Source organism: Mustela nigripes, chromosome 5, assembly GCF_022355385.1.
Source record: "Mustela nigripes isolate SB6536 chromosome 5, MUSNIG.SB6536, whole genome shotgun sequence".
Lineage (NCBI taxonomy): Eukaryota > Metazoa > Chordata > Mammalia > Carnivora > Mustelidae > Mustela > Mustela nigripes.
The window spans coordinates 100,414,003-100,428,723 of record NC_081561.1 but is presented as its reverse complement, the minus strand read 5'-3'; the positions used below and the strand labels follow the sequence as shown (position 1 = coordinate 100,428,723).

Sequence of the window (14,721 nt, the reverse complement as noted above, 5' to 3'; positions counted from 1 at the left end):
AATTAGTTTCATCATTTTCATCTTACCTACTGCTTTTAGCCAATAAAAATATATTGGGATCTGCAGCATGTCGCTTAAATCCAAGAATATTTTTCCCACGGTTGTATGCACGGTTGTACACACATAAAGGAGTCAGGTGTGAGCTGTCACCAGCGTGGGCAGGTGCTGCCCCAGGGGCTGGGTCAAAATCAGGAAACAAGTCAGCTGGGGTGGCAGGGCGTTGGGCTGTCCTGCCAAGGCGGGGAGTTCGGTAGAGATGTGGAGTTGATGGTGGAAGAATAATAATCAAGACACATTTGTCAAGTCCTATCAAGAAGTGGGCTAGAAATCAAAGCGAGGCGAATATGGAACAAAAATATGCTTTTGTGCTCAGGCCGAGCTTTCTTAGCAGCCTCATCTTAGAGAAACAAAGTGACTGGAACGTGTGGTGGATTCCTGGCACCACTGCCTCTGGCCGCTGGGTCCCTATTCTTTAGTGACAGAATCATCAAAAATCAATGCAAATGGCTTAGGGTGAGTGCACATTAAAAACAGGGGTTTCTATCAGTTCTTGCACCACTCCGGTGTTAAAATTAGAGCATTTATGCAGATAAATGCTGTGTGTGTGTGTGTGTGTGTGTGTGTGTGTGTATAAAATGTCTCCTCTTACAAACTTATTTTTTCTCCACAAAATATCTGTTGACTTATGTGGTCCTGTGAATTGAAATAGCTATTTTTTTTTTCTAAATCTGCCTCAAATGTGTGCTTTCTCTTTTAAATACAATTCACTGAAATATTTTCTTTCTAGTCTCCGGAGAATACAGAGGGCAAGGATGGATCCAAAGTAACTAAACAGGAGGTAAGTGTATCCTTGACATCCTGTATTTATTTTAACTGGTATTTTTTAAATATTGTTAGGATTGTCTACATCTGAATGCATACAGTTCTGAGTAAGGTTGTTGAGACTACATAAGCCAGAGATAAAAGGGTCACTGTGGAGTGTCTCTTGGCCTAGGTAAATTTCAACTGAATACACTGATGAGGCATTTTCCACTTACTGTGTTGTTTATGTTTCTACCTGTTGGTCGTGCTATCTGTTAGAGTGGATACTGAGAATTCCTTCTGGGCAAAGAGCGAGATAATAGGTAAATTCATCAAGGAGAACAAAGTCTGCCTTTCACACCAAGGAAATGAGACTGTTGATTTAATAAATTCTCTTCTCCAGTGAGTGAACTATAAATTTCTTTTTTTTAGTTCTGAATATTGGCCTAAAAGGAGTCATCTCTAAAGTAAAAAACTGTGAAGGACACACAAAATGTCAAAATATTAAAGTTCTTTTTTAATCAAGAAAATTCTTAGAGCTTAGGATAATTAATTAGGTAACAATTCAAAGAAGCTCTGTATTAAAGTACAGAAACCTCCAAAAAAGCTAAGAAATGGAGAGAGATTGTTGCATCCACGATATTACCATGAACTTCTAAAAGGAGATGGATGAAAAAGTGGCAGATTAGATGCTGACTCTGAATGACAGCCATTCACTTTTGCACAGAGATTTACAGTGTGTAGAAAAACTGCAGCTCTTACCCTTGAGCTTATAAACTAAAAGGGGTCATGTGAGAGACAAACCATATCTGGTTAGATTCTTTGATTGGGTGATTCATACTGTGGTTTAATAATTCAGAGGAGTTTGTCATGATAGCCGAACCCCTCCACAAAATTTGTACAAGGAAATGTGTTCTGCCAAATGGAAAATCTTGAACAGAATCTATAATTAATTTAAAAGCGAAACAGGGGCGCTTGGATGGCTCAGTCCTTAAGCATCTGCTTTCGGCTCAGGTCATGATCCCAGGGTCCTGGGATCAAGCCCCACATCAGGCTCCCTGCTGGGCGGGAAGCCTGCTTCTTCCTCTCCCCCTCCCTCTGCTTGTATTCCCTCTCTTGCTGTCTCTCTCTCTCTCTCTGTCAAATAAATCAATAAAATCTTTAAAAAATGGAAGCAAAACAAACAAATCTGCCTGTGGCCAAGGCCCCACCATGCATTTACCCAGCATTCAGTGTCTAACAGTTTGGGAGGTGAAGTCTGTGGTCCCATGTCAAGTCACTGAACAAACTCTAGAATCAACCAAAAAATGATAAATGCATGGATTTCCTTGAAAATGGCAAAATGTAATTTGTAGGACAGTTGGCTAAGTGTAACAAATCTTAATGTAATTTTTAGATTTGGACACAAAATGCATTTGGATTTTTCCTGAGGAACTGCTATTTAAATTGATCTGTCAGTCAGAAAACCTAGAAACCATTACACACAATAGATCTTGGATAGTGTAAACAGTCTTTCCAATCCTTCTACACAGCGATCAAGCTGGTTAGAATATATGTAAGAGATTTTTGCTTATCCAGATAGCTGTCTTATACGTATTATTTTAGCCTCAGTATTGTAATTATTTGTTATTTATATATCTTATATTGTTATTTTTAATATTTTACTTTGTATTATTATATGTATTCTGTTACTGCTAACAAAAATCGTATCTAGAAAAAAACTCTTTCCCTGTCATTTAAGCCAAAACCAGATTAAAACTCGGGAATTGTCTTCAGGACATCAACACTATTGTTTGAAAAGTGAAAAGGTCAGTCAGTTAGCTGGTAGGTTAGGGTAAGAACTTTTAGACAGTATATTGATTGATTTTTTTCCCCCCAGTGAATTGACTGAATTTTCTAGTTATGTCATTGAATATGCACAGGCTTGACTATAGGGAATAGATATCAGTTATAAAGAGGGATCCTCTTTTGAAAATCCTCTTCCACTGCCATGATATTTCAAAGGCGTGGAGCCGAGTATAGTTTTTGGACAATAAGCGACCACAACAATCTGTTAAAAACATTACACTTGGCAGTTTACAAAGCCCTTCATGTTCATTATTTTATCTGATCAATTACAATAACCCTGAAATGAGGGCAGAGCACATTCATGCCTCAACAGAAATGTATCATGCACCTGTAATGTGCCAAGCACTGTTCTAGGCTCTGCAGATTTCACAGTGAACAGAAGAGGCCAAAATCTCTTCCTTCATGGAGCTTCCATTTTAGTGGAAAGAAATAATGTCACTGGATATTTGCTAAGAGAAAAATAAAGCCAGGAAGGGGAATAATGAATATCAGAGAAATGCTGTGTTGGATAATAGGCATATATTATTATTTCCAGCTTTACTGGAGGAAACAAGGTCCTGAGAGAAATACATTATTTTCCACAGATGTCACAACTTGTATATTGCAGAAAAAGGAAAGATATTTGAGTATCCTGATTCAGAATCCCCTGTCCTAATGCCACTTTTGTAGTAATCATAAATCTGGTTATCCAGTGCCATTTTTCTGTCTTCTTCATTCCCCAGCCAAGGCTCCAATTGCCATCTTTCTCTGCTTCCCAGTTTTGCAAAAAGCTAATTTCTACTTGGCTCCTCATTTGTCTTTGGAAATTAAAAGCAACTTGACTTCTGGCTTTTGTCTTCAAGTACACATGGTCCCTGACTTGTGATGGTTTGACATAATTTTTTGGCTTTACTGTGGTGCAAAAGCAATACTCAGTCAGTAGAAACCACGCTTTTTCCCAGGCTAGCTATGTATGATATGATACTCCCCTGTGATGCTGGACAGTGGCTCCCCTCAGCCCTATGATCATGAGGGTAAATAATCGATACATGTACAACCCTTCTGTACCCAAACAACCATTCTGGTTTTCACTTTCAGTGTCGTATTCAATAAATTACATGGGATATTCAACACTTTATTATAAAACAGGCTTTGTGTTAGGTAACTGCCCAACTGTGGGGTAGTATACATGTTCTGGACACATTTAAGGGAAGCTAGACTAAAATATGATGTTTGGTAGGTTGGGTATAAAAAATGCATTCTTAGCTTATGATATTTTCAATTTATGGTGGGTTTATGAGGATGTAACTCCATTGGAAGTTGAAGAAGATCTATACATGGTCAAGCTAAGGAGCATTAAGAAATCTTATAAAAATAAACAGACTTCCAAATCCCCTTGGAATGGCCCATACGTTTCAAGCAGTATTCACCAATGTCCAATGGTTCTACTTCAATCCAGCTACCCCAGTGAACTTTGTCATAGTGAAATTAGACTTCCATGTTCTTTTGCAATCAAGATGCTAAAGTAAAAGACTCTGTCTCTTTTGGAATAGCCTTCACCAGGATTTGCTCCAACCCAGGGAATGATCACTTAATCAAATGCTTATTGAAGACTTTCATTGTGCCCAGCACCTATACACAACAGTGACAAACCCTCCCATTTCTTGTTTCTGTAATTCTTGGGGACATGTCATTCTGAAAGTCTTCTTTCCTCCTCTGAGAACCACCCTTTGGCCACTTTTCCCAAGGATTCACAGTCAGCAAATTGAGAAAAATTCTTCCTGTCTTTTTTTTTTTTTTCCTGTCCTGCCCAACAGTCCGAGTCTCAAATGAATACGTAAAATTCTAGTTCTTTAAGGAGGAAAGAATAGCAGTCTCATCCCTTTTATAGCCAATAAATACAGCCCATTCATTTATAGATTTTGAGGCTGTGCAAGCTGGTGGAACTTTCTAGGAAGGTGAACACACTTGCATGCATAACCATGCCGCTGCCTGAGTGAAAGGTTCGTCTCAGACTCCACTGTTTGCAGTGAAAAAGAAAATCTCTTATGATGGTTACTGGAAAGGAAAATTCAAGAAAAGTCCTTTTTTTATAGCATAGAAAGAAGAGCTGGTAAATTTTAGACAGAAAGTCATAAAATGATTTTACACTTAAAGATGTGCTTTTTAGAGACGGTGTTTTAGACAGCCTGGAGAAGCAGATCTTGTTTTTGCATTAATTTCCTGGGCTTTTTATTTTGAAACTCTTATACTGGGCCCGAATTCTAAAAAGATAGGGAGTCCTTTGGATCAGAACAGCTTTTGGGCCCTGTAGAATAGTGCTTGCTTGGGGTTGAACTATCTCTGGAAATCCCAAAGGGCTCTCTGACAGCTGCCTCTTCAGTACGCTCAGGGGTTCACATGGAGAGGAAAGGAACTACAGCATCGGAGTGGGCAATTTTTCACATGATTTGGCCTCACTTCTGTGAGATTTTACTCAGAACCACTACTTGGTGGATAGGAAGGCAATAATAAGTAGTAGTTAGTATATTTGGCCTCTTTTCAGATCCCAACCTGGACAGTAAGTGAGCAGTGGCCTCAGCCTGGCTCCCCTCGAGTTCCCACTACTACATGTTTCTGGTGCTTATGCATTCTGTTCACCTCAGCATTTATTGAGGGCCCCCGCGAAGCACTGGAGCTACAGAAATGCAGGAGGGGTACAGACATGAGACAGATGAGGCGAACAGTGAGGTAAGGCTGAGGAGGTACAATATGTTGACACAGCTAGAGAGGGAGTCAGATAAGGTCCCTTCATCCCTCTTGAACATAAAGGCTGCCATTTTTTCTCTCAGAATGTCTCCTTCTGAGCCCTCTTCTGCCAGCTGTGCATCACTGGGGACAGGGGGGCCAGCTCTTGAGGTCATGCAGGAGCATCTGTGCTGAGTTCTGTTTGGTAATTAGTGGATGCTTGGAGAGCATTTTGAAGAAGCACGAGTTACTTGCTGGCTGGCTTAACTGCGACTATTGTCTTTCCTTTGGTGATACTCAGTTCATTGCAGTTAACCCTCCTGAGAAGGGCATCATGGGATTTGGGTCCTGGTTCCCTGTGACTCATTGTCATGAATGCACCCTTGGTAACCCAACAGACATCGTGCTGTTTCCTCCGGAGCATGTGACACAGGCGCTCCTCCCGTGCTAAGCGTTGAGCTGTACATCCCCTTACCCCATGCAGGGAGTATATCGTGGCTGCCTTCACCGGCGCCGTCTCCTAGTCTCTGCACCTTCTGCTCTTAAGTCCAACTCTGATTTTTCCCTTGAGACCCCAGGGTTAAAATTATTCCTGGAGGCTCTGGCCCTTCATTTCATTCTGTAGTTTAAAGAAAGATGAGTTTAGCCTCCTCCGGCTATTTTCAGGAAGAAAGTTCTTAGACATGAAGATGGCAAGAAATATTTCTTCCAGTTTGGCCTGACCAGCTGACCTGCACTGACCTGAGCACGGCTTCGAGAATTCCATAATTCCTTGTCGTTGTGGCCTGGGTTCCTACTGACCATTTCTGCTGACGCCCTTAAAACAATTATTTGAAGCACATAAGCTATTGTAATGAGGCAAAGTCTGCGTAAGGCAGCAAGAATTAGGGAAAAGATCAAGTTCATTTTTTCAGCACAGCCTTTTGAGAATCTACTATACGTTTGGTGGTACGTACACTGTGTTCTGCCAGAGACAGAACAGTGAGTACAACAGACAAAAAGTATGGAGTATTTATTTCTGGAACACTTTTAAAGAAAGGCAGTTGTACTTTCAGCATGTGAAATCCCGTGGGGAGCCATCTTTTGCTGATGGTAAGGAGAATATCAGTTCTGTGTGCTTCTTTCTGAAATGCCTACAACATTTTGGCTATTTTAAATTTTCTTAGCAGTCTCATTTGCTTAATTTGTACCGTCCTTGAAGAGAAAAAGATTTCCTGAAAAATGCCAATCTCAACCCAGTTTTTCTAAATTTTCTAAACTTCCAAATTAAAAGAAAAGATTAATGAATTTGGGGGGCATCTGGGTGGCTCAGTCAGTTAAGCATGTGCCTTCGGCTCAGATCATGATCTCAGGGTCCTGGGATGGAGCCCCACATCTGCTCAGCCGGGAGTCTGCTTCTCCTTCTCCCCCTGACTCTCCCCCCTGCTCATGCTCTCACTCTCTCTCTCTCCCCCAAATGAATAAATTTTTCAAAATCTTTCTTAAAAAAAGATTAGTGGGCTTTTTACTCTGTCTAAATCTTCAATTAAATATACTCATTTAGCAAATAAATAAATATAAATAACTGTTACAGGTAAAAGAAAGTCTTTCTTGTTAACTGCCCACGATTTATCCTCATTCTCCTTTCAAGCATAGTAACAAGTCAGGGAACTCCTATTTCTGTTTCTGCTGTTGCAATATGTCTTTTTTTTGTATTAATATATAAGTGTTAGTTCTGTTTGTAAGGAACAAGAGTCAGACTGGAACTAGTTCTTAAATAGCTCCTCAATGCTCCCGTTGCTCATTCTATCACCAAAGTAGATTATGGGTCGGAACCTAAATCAATCTTCCTTTCTTCTTCTTACCCATAATACCCTTAATTAGGAGAGGCCATTTCTTTGAACAGTGTGTCTACACATCTTTAAAAACTTCCTCTTGAGTATTATGGTACCCAGGGTGCTCAAAATATGTCTTACTGTGCTGACCAGGAACCATACCATTATGGCTCTTTCTGGGCTTTTTCCACTGCAGCCCAGTAATGGGAGTCATACCATTATACTCTTCCAACAAAGTCAGATTATCAGGATGAATTGTTAAAAACCAAATTGGTTGGGTATAATAAGAATACATATTTTTTTCATTTCCTTTGTAGCCCACCAGACGGTCTGCCAGATTGTCAGCGGTGAGTACTGTGGAACCCCCTTGTTATTACTTCTTATGAGTCCATGTTCCCCCTCCACTCAGGACAAAACAGCAGAAGGAAGATTAAGGTGTTATTTCCCTTGAGTTCTTTTATTTCCTTTTTGGAAATTACTTAGTCAGAATTTCTAGCAAACGTGACCAGTGTTGCCAAGCAGTTCACTTGAGCAGACAGGTCAGTGAAAAGTCACAGAACCAGCCCCATTACCAAGAATATAGAGCCCAGGAAGTTGTTGGATATTGCTAGATCTCCACAACAAAAGCAGCATGTTAAGTCAAGTCCTACCTTCTGAGTCCACATCTGATGTGCTTAAGTGGACAAGAATTCGGAGTCTCCATGGCTTACGCTTCCATCAGAATGTACGAAAAGCTATCGGAATCCATGTGCTAGAGCCTCATTTCAGAACCAGAGAATCTTTAAAAAAGTAATGATTCTACTTCGCCACTCAGAGTCTCCCTCTCTGGGTGAGGCCTGGGGCAAAGAGAATGGTTAAGATCATTGGGTATGACCAAGCTCTGGCCATGAATGTGCTCCAGCCCTTCTCACTGTGTTGTGCTCGTTGCTGGCTCTCATGCTCCTCCTTGCTGTCCTGCCAACATACGAGTCCTCATTCTGCCGAGACAGGTGGTCAGCCTGGCTCTTCGGTGGAGGAATTTGGTTAAAATAGCTGCAGACCATGTTGCGCACTAAGATACAGGGAGGAAGGCATTGGCATCTTGGCCGCCAGGATAAGCTAGCTATTTTGGCCTTTAGTGAAGCGTGGATTTCATCCTTGGCCAACACCTGTGCCTGGCACAGAGTAGGAAATCAATGCAGAAATGTTTATTAGGACACTGACAAGTTCAGAAGTATGGCCAAGTTTGGGTTGATTGAGGCAGTGTTTCACTTGAATAGCAACCTAAGGAAGTGATGTCAGAGCCTCCAGAAGGATTAAGAGCCGGGACATGTGTGGGCACACAGTGAAACTGGATTCCACGGAAGCCCCCTCAAGGTGGTGTGTTCTGTCCAATATTAACTTTAACCATGGTTCAGTAGTTCTATTTTAACTTTTGTTAGGGTTATACATTATGCTACAAGCCACTGTAGTCCATGGATCCGTAGCCCAGTAAAGACCTCATAAGTCAAATAAAAATCAAAATTTAAAACCAGGATTGTCCTAAGCACCATGAACGTGCGGTATAAGCACCTTCCACTGAGATCATTGTTCATGCTGCTGACCCAGAGCCGCCTCCGTGGCCAGTGGGACTACGGACCATAGAACCTCCTCCTTTCCTGTCGCATGGACACACTTGACTGCTGAATTGGGGAAAGGTCTCTTTTACAGAAAATATATAAGAAAATTATTTGCTGTAAATTGTGCAAAAAAACACATGTTAATTCAAAACAATCAAAACCTGAAATAACACGATTTTTTAAATCCCGAAAATGTAGGAACTCTGCAAGTTGCTGTATGTGGGGAACAGACTATAGATTTAGAGTAACAAAAACACCCCTTCCTTCTCAACCCCAGTTTGCTGGTGTTTTGGAGGGTTTTTTTATTTGAAAATTCATGTCTAATAGCCTGTCTTCTAGAATTGCATTGTCTAGGACTTTCCTTTATGACCTTGATGAACAGGGCCGGATTCAATTATGAACCTGAGCCACCTAGAGACATTGGGGAGGAATTTTTCTCCAGAGGGGGAGACCCTGGGCAGTGTTTTTTGCTTGGAAACCTTTCTCCTTAGTGCTCCTAAAGTACACATTTTTTTCTAGCTTGATGAGAGAAATATTTGCCCTAAAATAGCTACAGAAAACCAGAGGCTTAAACCCATTATCTACCCCAGTGTCCCCACATGCACCCTGGTCTAGGAGCCCTGAAAAGCAAGAGAGAGCTGAAGCCCCCTGTGGAGGGGACCTTAGCCACAGGACCAGGCACTGCTCATGGCAATGGGGAAGAGAACCACCCGAATCAAGAGAAAAATAGTCACTTCGCGGGCTCTTCAGCTACGTTTAAGAAAAATCTTAAACTTTGGATGCTAACAGTGGACATTTTATCATTATAATCATGTTCTTAATAAAGAGCTCCAGGGGCAAGTGAGCCCAGTGTCTGGGCGGGCGAGAGATTCTTCTCTCACCTTGAACTGGCATTGGAGAGGATGAAAATAGGAAGAAGCTTGGCTACAGAACTTGAAATCAACATCAGAAGTAGAAGGATGTGGAAATGATTCTGAAATGCTTCACAGGCAGCAGTCTTCATTACCGGATGGGCTTTGCCTGCGATTGTGCTGTGATTTCTAGACTGTTGGGAAGGCCAGTATGACCGAATTCATTGAGTCATTTGGCTGAGAGCCTGAGTCATTCCTCTCGCCGGTGTGCTGTGATCAAAGGAAGTACAGAGACATCAGAGATGGAAGCTTAAACCTGTTCCTGGAGAGCTACTCTGGACTGGGGAATAATGAGTCGGCTTTTAAATCTCACCTGCTGTTCACTTGAGAACCCGGGATGAAAATAGTTATGAAATGCACAGATCTTTATGCTATTACCTGATGCTGAAAATAGAATGAAATATTTTTAAGTGAACAGAATCATAGTCAAAATGGACTGTTGTCTTTTGCAGTCTTGCTGCACTCCTTTTGGTCCCAAGGGTTGTCTTTTTTCAGTATTTGTGTGATTTAATTTATCTTTACAGAAACCTGCTCCACCCAAACCTGAACCTAAACCAAGGAAAACACCTGCTAAGGTAAGAGGTGCTCCCTCCCCACGTTGGCCTTTTAAACAATGAGTAAATTATAATTCCATATCTGAAAATCATCCAAGGAGAGATCACATTTACCAATGCAGGCTCAACGTACGACTAGAAAAGTGTCACCATTGTTAACAGTCTTTCTCAAAAGGCATAGAGCACAGTTTTATGCTGTACCAGGAATGTGTTTCTCATTCGGTCAGTAAAGGCAAAGGAAGTCAGAGCGTGTTGCTTCAAGAAGCCTCATGTCCAAGAAGGGTTTGGTAGCAGCACGCAGTTCACATGGTGGCTCGGGGGGCATGAGGCTGGACCCTGGCCACCCAGGTGCCCGCAGCTCCAGGGGCTGGGGGAAGGGTCCTGACTGCCTTTAGCTAACTGGTCTTAGGCTAGTCTGATGACTCATCGTACAATAATTAATGCTAGCAAATAATTAACATCCGCAAACGTTTATGTGGCTCTTCTACTATGCCAGACCCTGTTCTAATTGCTTTTCTTATGAAGCCTTCACGTCAGTCCTACTGAGGTAGGTACACACACCCGGTTTTGCAAATGAGGAGACAAGCCCAGAATTATTAAGAAACTTAACCCAAAGAGCTTTTCTGTGCTCTGCCCTTCAGAGCACTGTTGTGAATTGTTTGAAACGACCCATATTTGGGGGCGGCGCCTGGGTGGCTGAGTCAGTTAAGCTCTGCCTTCCGCTCAGGTCATGGTCCTGGGGTCTTGGGATGGAGCTCCAAGTTGGACCTCCTTCTCCCTCTGCCCCTCAGCCCTCTCATGCTCTCTCTCTCTCTCTCTTTCTGTCTCTCATGTGTGCGCTGTATCAAATAAATAAATAAATAAAATCTTTTTTAAAAAAAGAAACAGAAAGAAAAAAATCTACATGTATTTGTGGCATTGAGTAGATGATTCTGAAGCAGAACTCACTTCTGTGGCTTCATCTTAAAATGAGGAGCTTTTCTTCATGTAGGGCTTCATTTTCAAGCATTTTCTCAGCCTTCTTGTCCCTCAAGCCCCACGTCCTCACGTGAGGGTTTTTCTCTTGCTGGCTCCTTCCCCAGCTTCTGCCTCATCCTTCCCACAGCCGCTGTTCCTACAGCCACTGCTCTTGATCGGCAGAACCCTTCTCTGTAGCAAGAGAGGAGGCCCACTGAACAAAGGCATAAGGAGAAGCCTCATCTTTTCCCCAGAAGAGAAAGTCAGTGGACCGTCCAAGCAGCCCATTACCATTCTCACAAGGCCTCAGTGTGACGCACTTGAAGCCCTGCAGACTCGGCTTCCCCTCTGCCCGCCGCAAGCCACCATGTTGGCCATGGTTGCGCTCTGCCTCGTGTTTGGGCGAGGCCAACAGATCTTCCCTGACCTCAAATCCCATCTAACATGCTTTGTTTCCCTGTGCTCTGACCCTCTGTTAGAAAGAACCGGGAACAAAGATTAACAAAGGTGCTAAAGGGAAGAAGGAGGAAAAGCAAGAAGCTGGAAAGGAAGGTACTGCACCATCTGAAAATGGTGAAACTAAAGCTGAAGAGGTACTTGCCATGACTACCTCCCGCTGATTGACTCAGTGTCTTAACAGAAATTGCTCAGTGCTTCAGCCAGTGATAGCACGTTCATAATGTCTCTTCTTTATTGCCCGTGATGTTATTGCAGATCCACATCTCTCGCTCAACTGTTAATGTCTCAACCTCCAGAGGTACCCCACCCAGCACACTGTCAGTAAAGGGGCAGATTGAAACAGTGAGAGTTAAGGGTACAGTAGAAATTCTGCATGTTTGCAGTGACTAGAAGCAGATAGTAGTGTGGTGTTTTTCTTTTAATCATGGACAGTGGGAGCTTGCAGGTAAACGTCTGTGGCCGTTTGAAAAGCAGAAAGCAATACATGCGGCAGAGTGTTTGCGTACTGTATTCCTGCCTTGTCTGCTTTACACCCAGAGTTGAACTAGGTTTTGCAGTAGAGCTGCTAAAAAACAGATGTTCAAAGCGTGTGTGTTGGCTGGGTAGACTTTTCTTTGGCTTCTAGTAGCTTTGATAGTAACTGTCTCTCTTTTTTTTTCCCCTTTCTTTTTCACAGGCACAGAAAACTGAATCTGTAGATAACAAGGGAGAATGAATTGTCGTGAAAAATTGGGGTTGATTTTATGTACCTCTCGGGGCAACTTTTAAAAGCTATTTTTACCGAGTATTTTGTAAATGCTAATTTTTTAGGATTCCGCTAGTTGGCATACAAAAATATATAAGGACGGACATTTTATCTTCTCATGGTTGTGCTTTTTGGAAATTTGCATCATCCTCAAGTGAAATAAATATCAGTTTGATATTGGAAGCTGTGTGTAAGATTGATTCAGCATTCCATGCGTTTGCTTTAAAAATCGAGTCCTGTGCAAACTGTGGTGTTTTTACTGTGCGTATTTAAATTTTTCATGCAGTTTTTCTAGAGCAATAATCAGTGGTGCTTTTGTACCTAGGTTTTATGTGATTTTAATGAAACATGGATAGTTGTGGCCACCTGCTGACTATTTGTGGTTTAAAATAAAAGGTTTTCTTGCCTGCAAATTACCTGCCTCTTAGTACTGTCTTTACTAAACTTGGACAGGGTTTCATTTTGCTGTTGCAGAAGACTTGAAGAATAGTTACAGTTTGTGCCATAATGGTATCTCTAAGACGTCAAATAGGATTATTTCTTAATTGTCGGGTCTTTACAAATGTTATTATTTTAATAAAACCATCTAGGAGAGCTAGCATCTAAAACACTTGATGCCAGAAGTGGTCAACAATGATCACCATATAATTTTAATAAAACGCTACTTTTTAAAAGGTCTTTATAAACAGAATAGAGTTCTCTTAAACCAGAGCTGGTGAAAAACCACAAACTAGGGCTGATCCTTGAAGATCTGTCACTTTTGGGGTGCCCAGTGGCTCATTTGTTAAGCGTCTGCCTTAGGCTCAGGTCATGATCCCAGGGCCCTGGGATCAAGCCTGGCGTCAGGTTCCCTGCTCAGTGGGAAGCCTGCTTCTCCCTCACCCTGTACAGCTCCCCCTGCTTGTGCACTTTCTCTCTCTCTCTCTCTCTCTCAAATAAAATTTAAAAAGAAAAAGAAAATCTGTCACTTTCAAAATATACTAAGTCACATTTTACTAAAATACTTTCCCATTTGTTGAAGACATCACCACTTTGAAAACTCTTTACCCATCATGTCCACATTTTAGCCTTGCATCAACAGGAGAAAGGAAGTGGCATAGGTAGTATTAGAGCTTCTTTCTAGGCTAATAAAAAGGGACTCGGATGCATATGCCTTCAGGAATGAGAAAAACCAGGATTCAGACCTGGTCTTTTGAATTTTAAACATAGCCTGTCTTGGTCTGTTCAGGTTGCTGTAATAAAATACTACAGTTTAGGTGTCTTATAAATGAGAGAAACTTATTTCTCACTATTTTGGACACTGGAAGTCTAAGCTCAAGGTCTCAGTATGGTTAGGTGAGGACTGGCTTCTGGGTTGTGGACGTCTCGCTATGTCCTCCCGTAGCGGAAAGGGCTAGGGAGCTCTCTGGGTCCTCTTTCCTAAGAGTACTAATCCCATTCTTTAGGGCTCCACCTTTCCCACTTTCTAATACCATCATCTCTGGAGGGTAAAATTTCAACATAGGAACTTGGGGAGATCACAAACATTCCAACCATACTGGGGTCCTCTTTCTGGAGGGACTTAGGGGAGCTAGGAACAGAGAAATTATTTGTAAATGTAATTTTTTTTTAAATTTCTTTGCATTCCTGAGAGGTTTGGAAACCACATGAGCACCCCAGGATCACTGACTTCTAGGGATTCCTCTTAGATCAAGACTTGACTCTTAAGATGGAAAGTAGCATCTGTACTGCTCAGGACTCTTGAAACAAGACAATTTTCCTCGGGGCCGTAGCATATAGTGGAGGGCTCAGAATTTGTGTAACTGTCCCCAAGTCTGTTGTGAATCAACTGCGTTTACCAGCCGTATTATATACCCCATAATCTTGTTCATAGTTTTGGCTTCTGATTATAACATGTACCTTAATTTGTGTTGGGCATGCTGAACACAGCTTTTACCCAAAGAAAAATAGCTGGTATCCTGTGAATACTTTATGAAAATATTTTCAGTGTGCACTCAATACACCGGTGAACTATATTGCTGACTGGCTTTCAGTTCACAAATGCAGCATAAACTTCACAGGTCTACTTTTTAGACAATGACTAAAGTGCTACAGGTGATTTTTTTTTTTTTTTTTTTGCCAGACCTAATGATAGTACATAAAGAGAGATGTCAAAGTCCCTCCTTTCTCCCACTCTTGTGTCCTAGAGGTAATACCGCACACTGCTTTCTCTATATATGTGTATGTATATGAACATACTTGTCCACGCACATATGCACATGTTATATGCACATTCAATTTTCAACTTATTAAACCAGTGAATTGGAGATAAAGATTATTTCTAATACT

At 41.6% G+C, this 14,721-nt stretch overlaps 1 protein-coding gene across 2 annotated transcripts in view; it reads left to right on the top strand.

Moving 5' to 3' along the window:
- HMGN3 (high mobility group nucleosomal binding domain 3) overlaps window positions 1-12,576 on the top strand; it is a 31,325-nt gene extending 18,749 nt beyond the window's left edge. Inside the window, exons 2-7 of one of the 2 annotated variants that reach the window (XM_059400970.1) lie at window positions 788-838; window positions 7,487-7,516; window positions 10,203-10,253; window positions 11,669-11,782; window positions 11,904-11,946; window positions 12,325-12,576. In XM_059400970.1, coding sequence (XP_059256953.1) covers window positions 788-838; window positions 7,487-7,516; window positions 10,203-10,253; window positions 11,669-11,782; window positions 11,904-11,946; window positions 12,325-12,338 — 303 coding nt within the window. In that variant the 3' untranslated portion in view covers window positions 12,339-12,576. The remainder of the gene's footprint in view (window positions 1-787; window positions 839-7,486; window positions 7,517-10,202; window positions 10,254-11,668; window positions 11,783-11,903; window positions 11,947-12,324) is intronic. The other variant, XM_059400971.1, reaches the window with a different exon arrangement.
- Window positions 12,577-14,721: the final 2,145 nt, after the last annotated feature.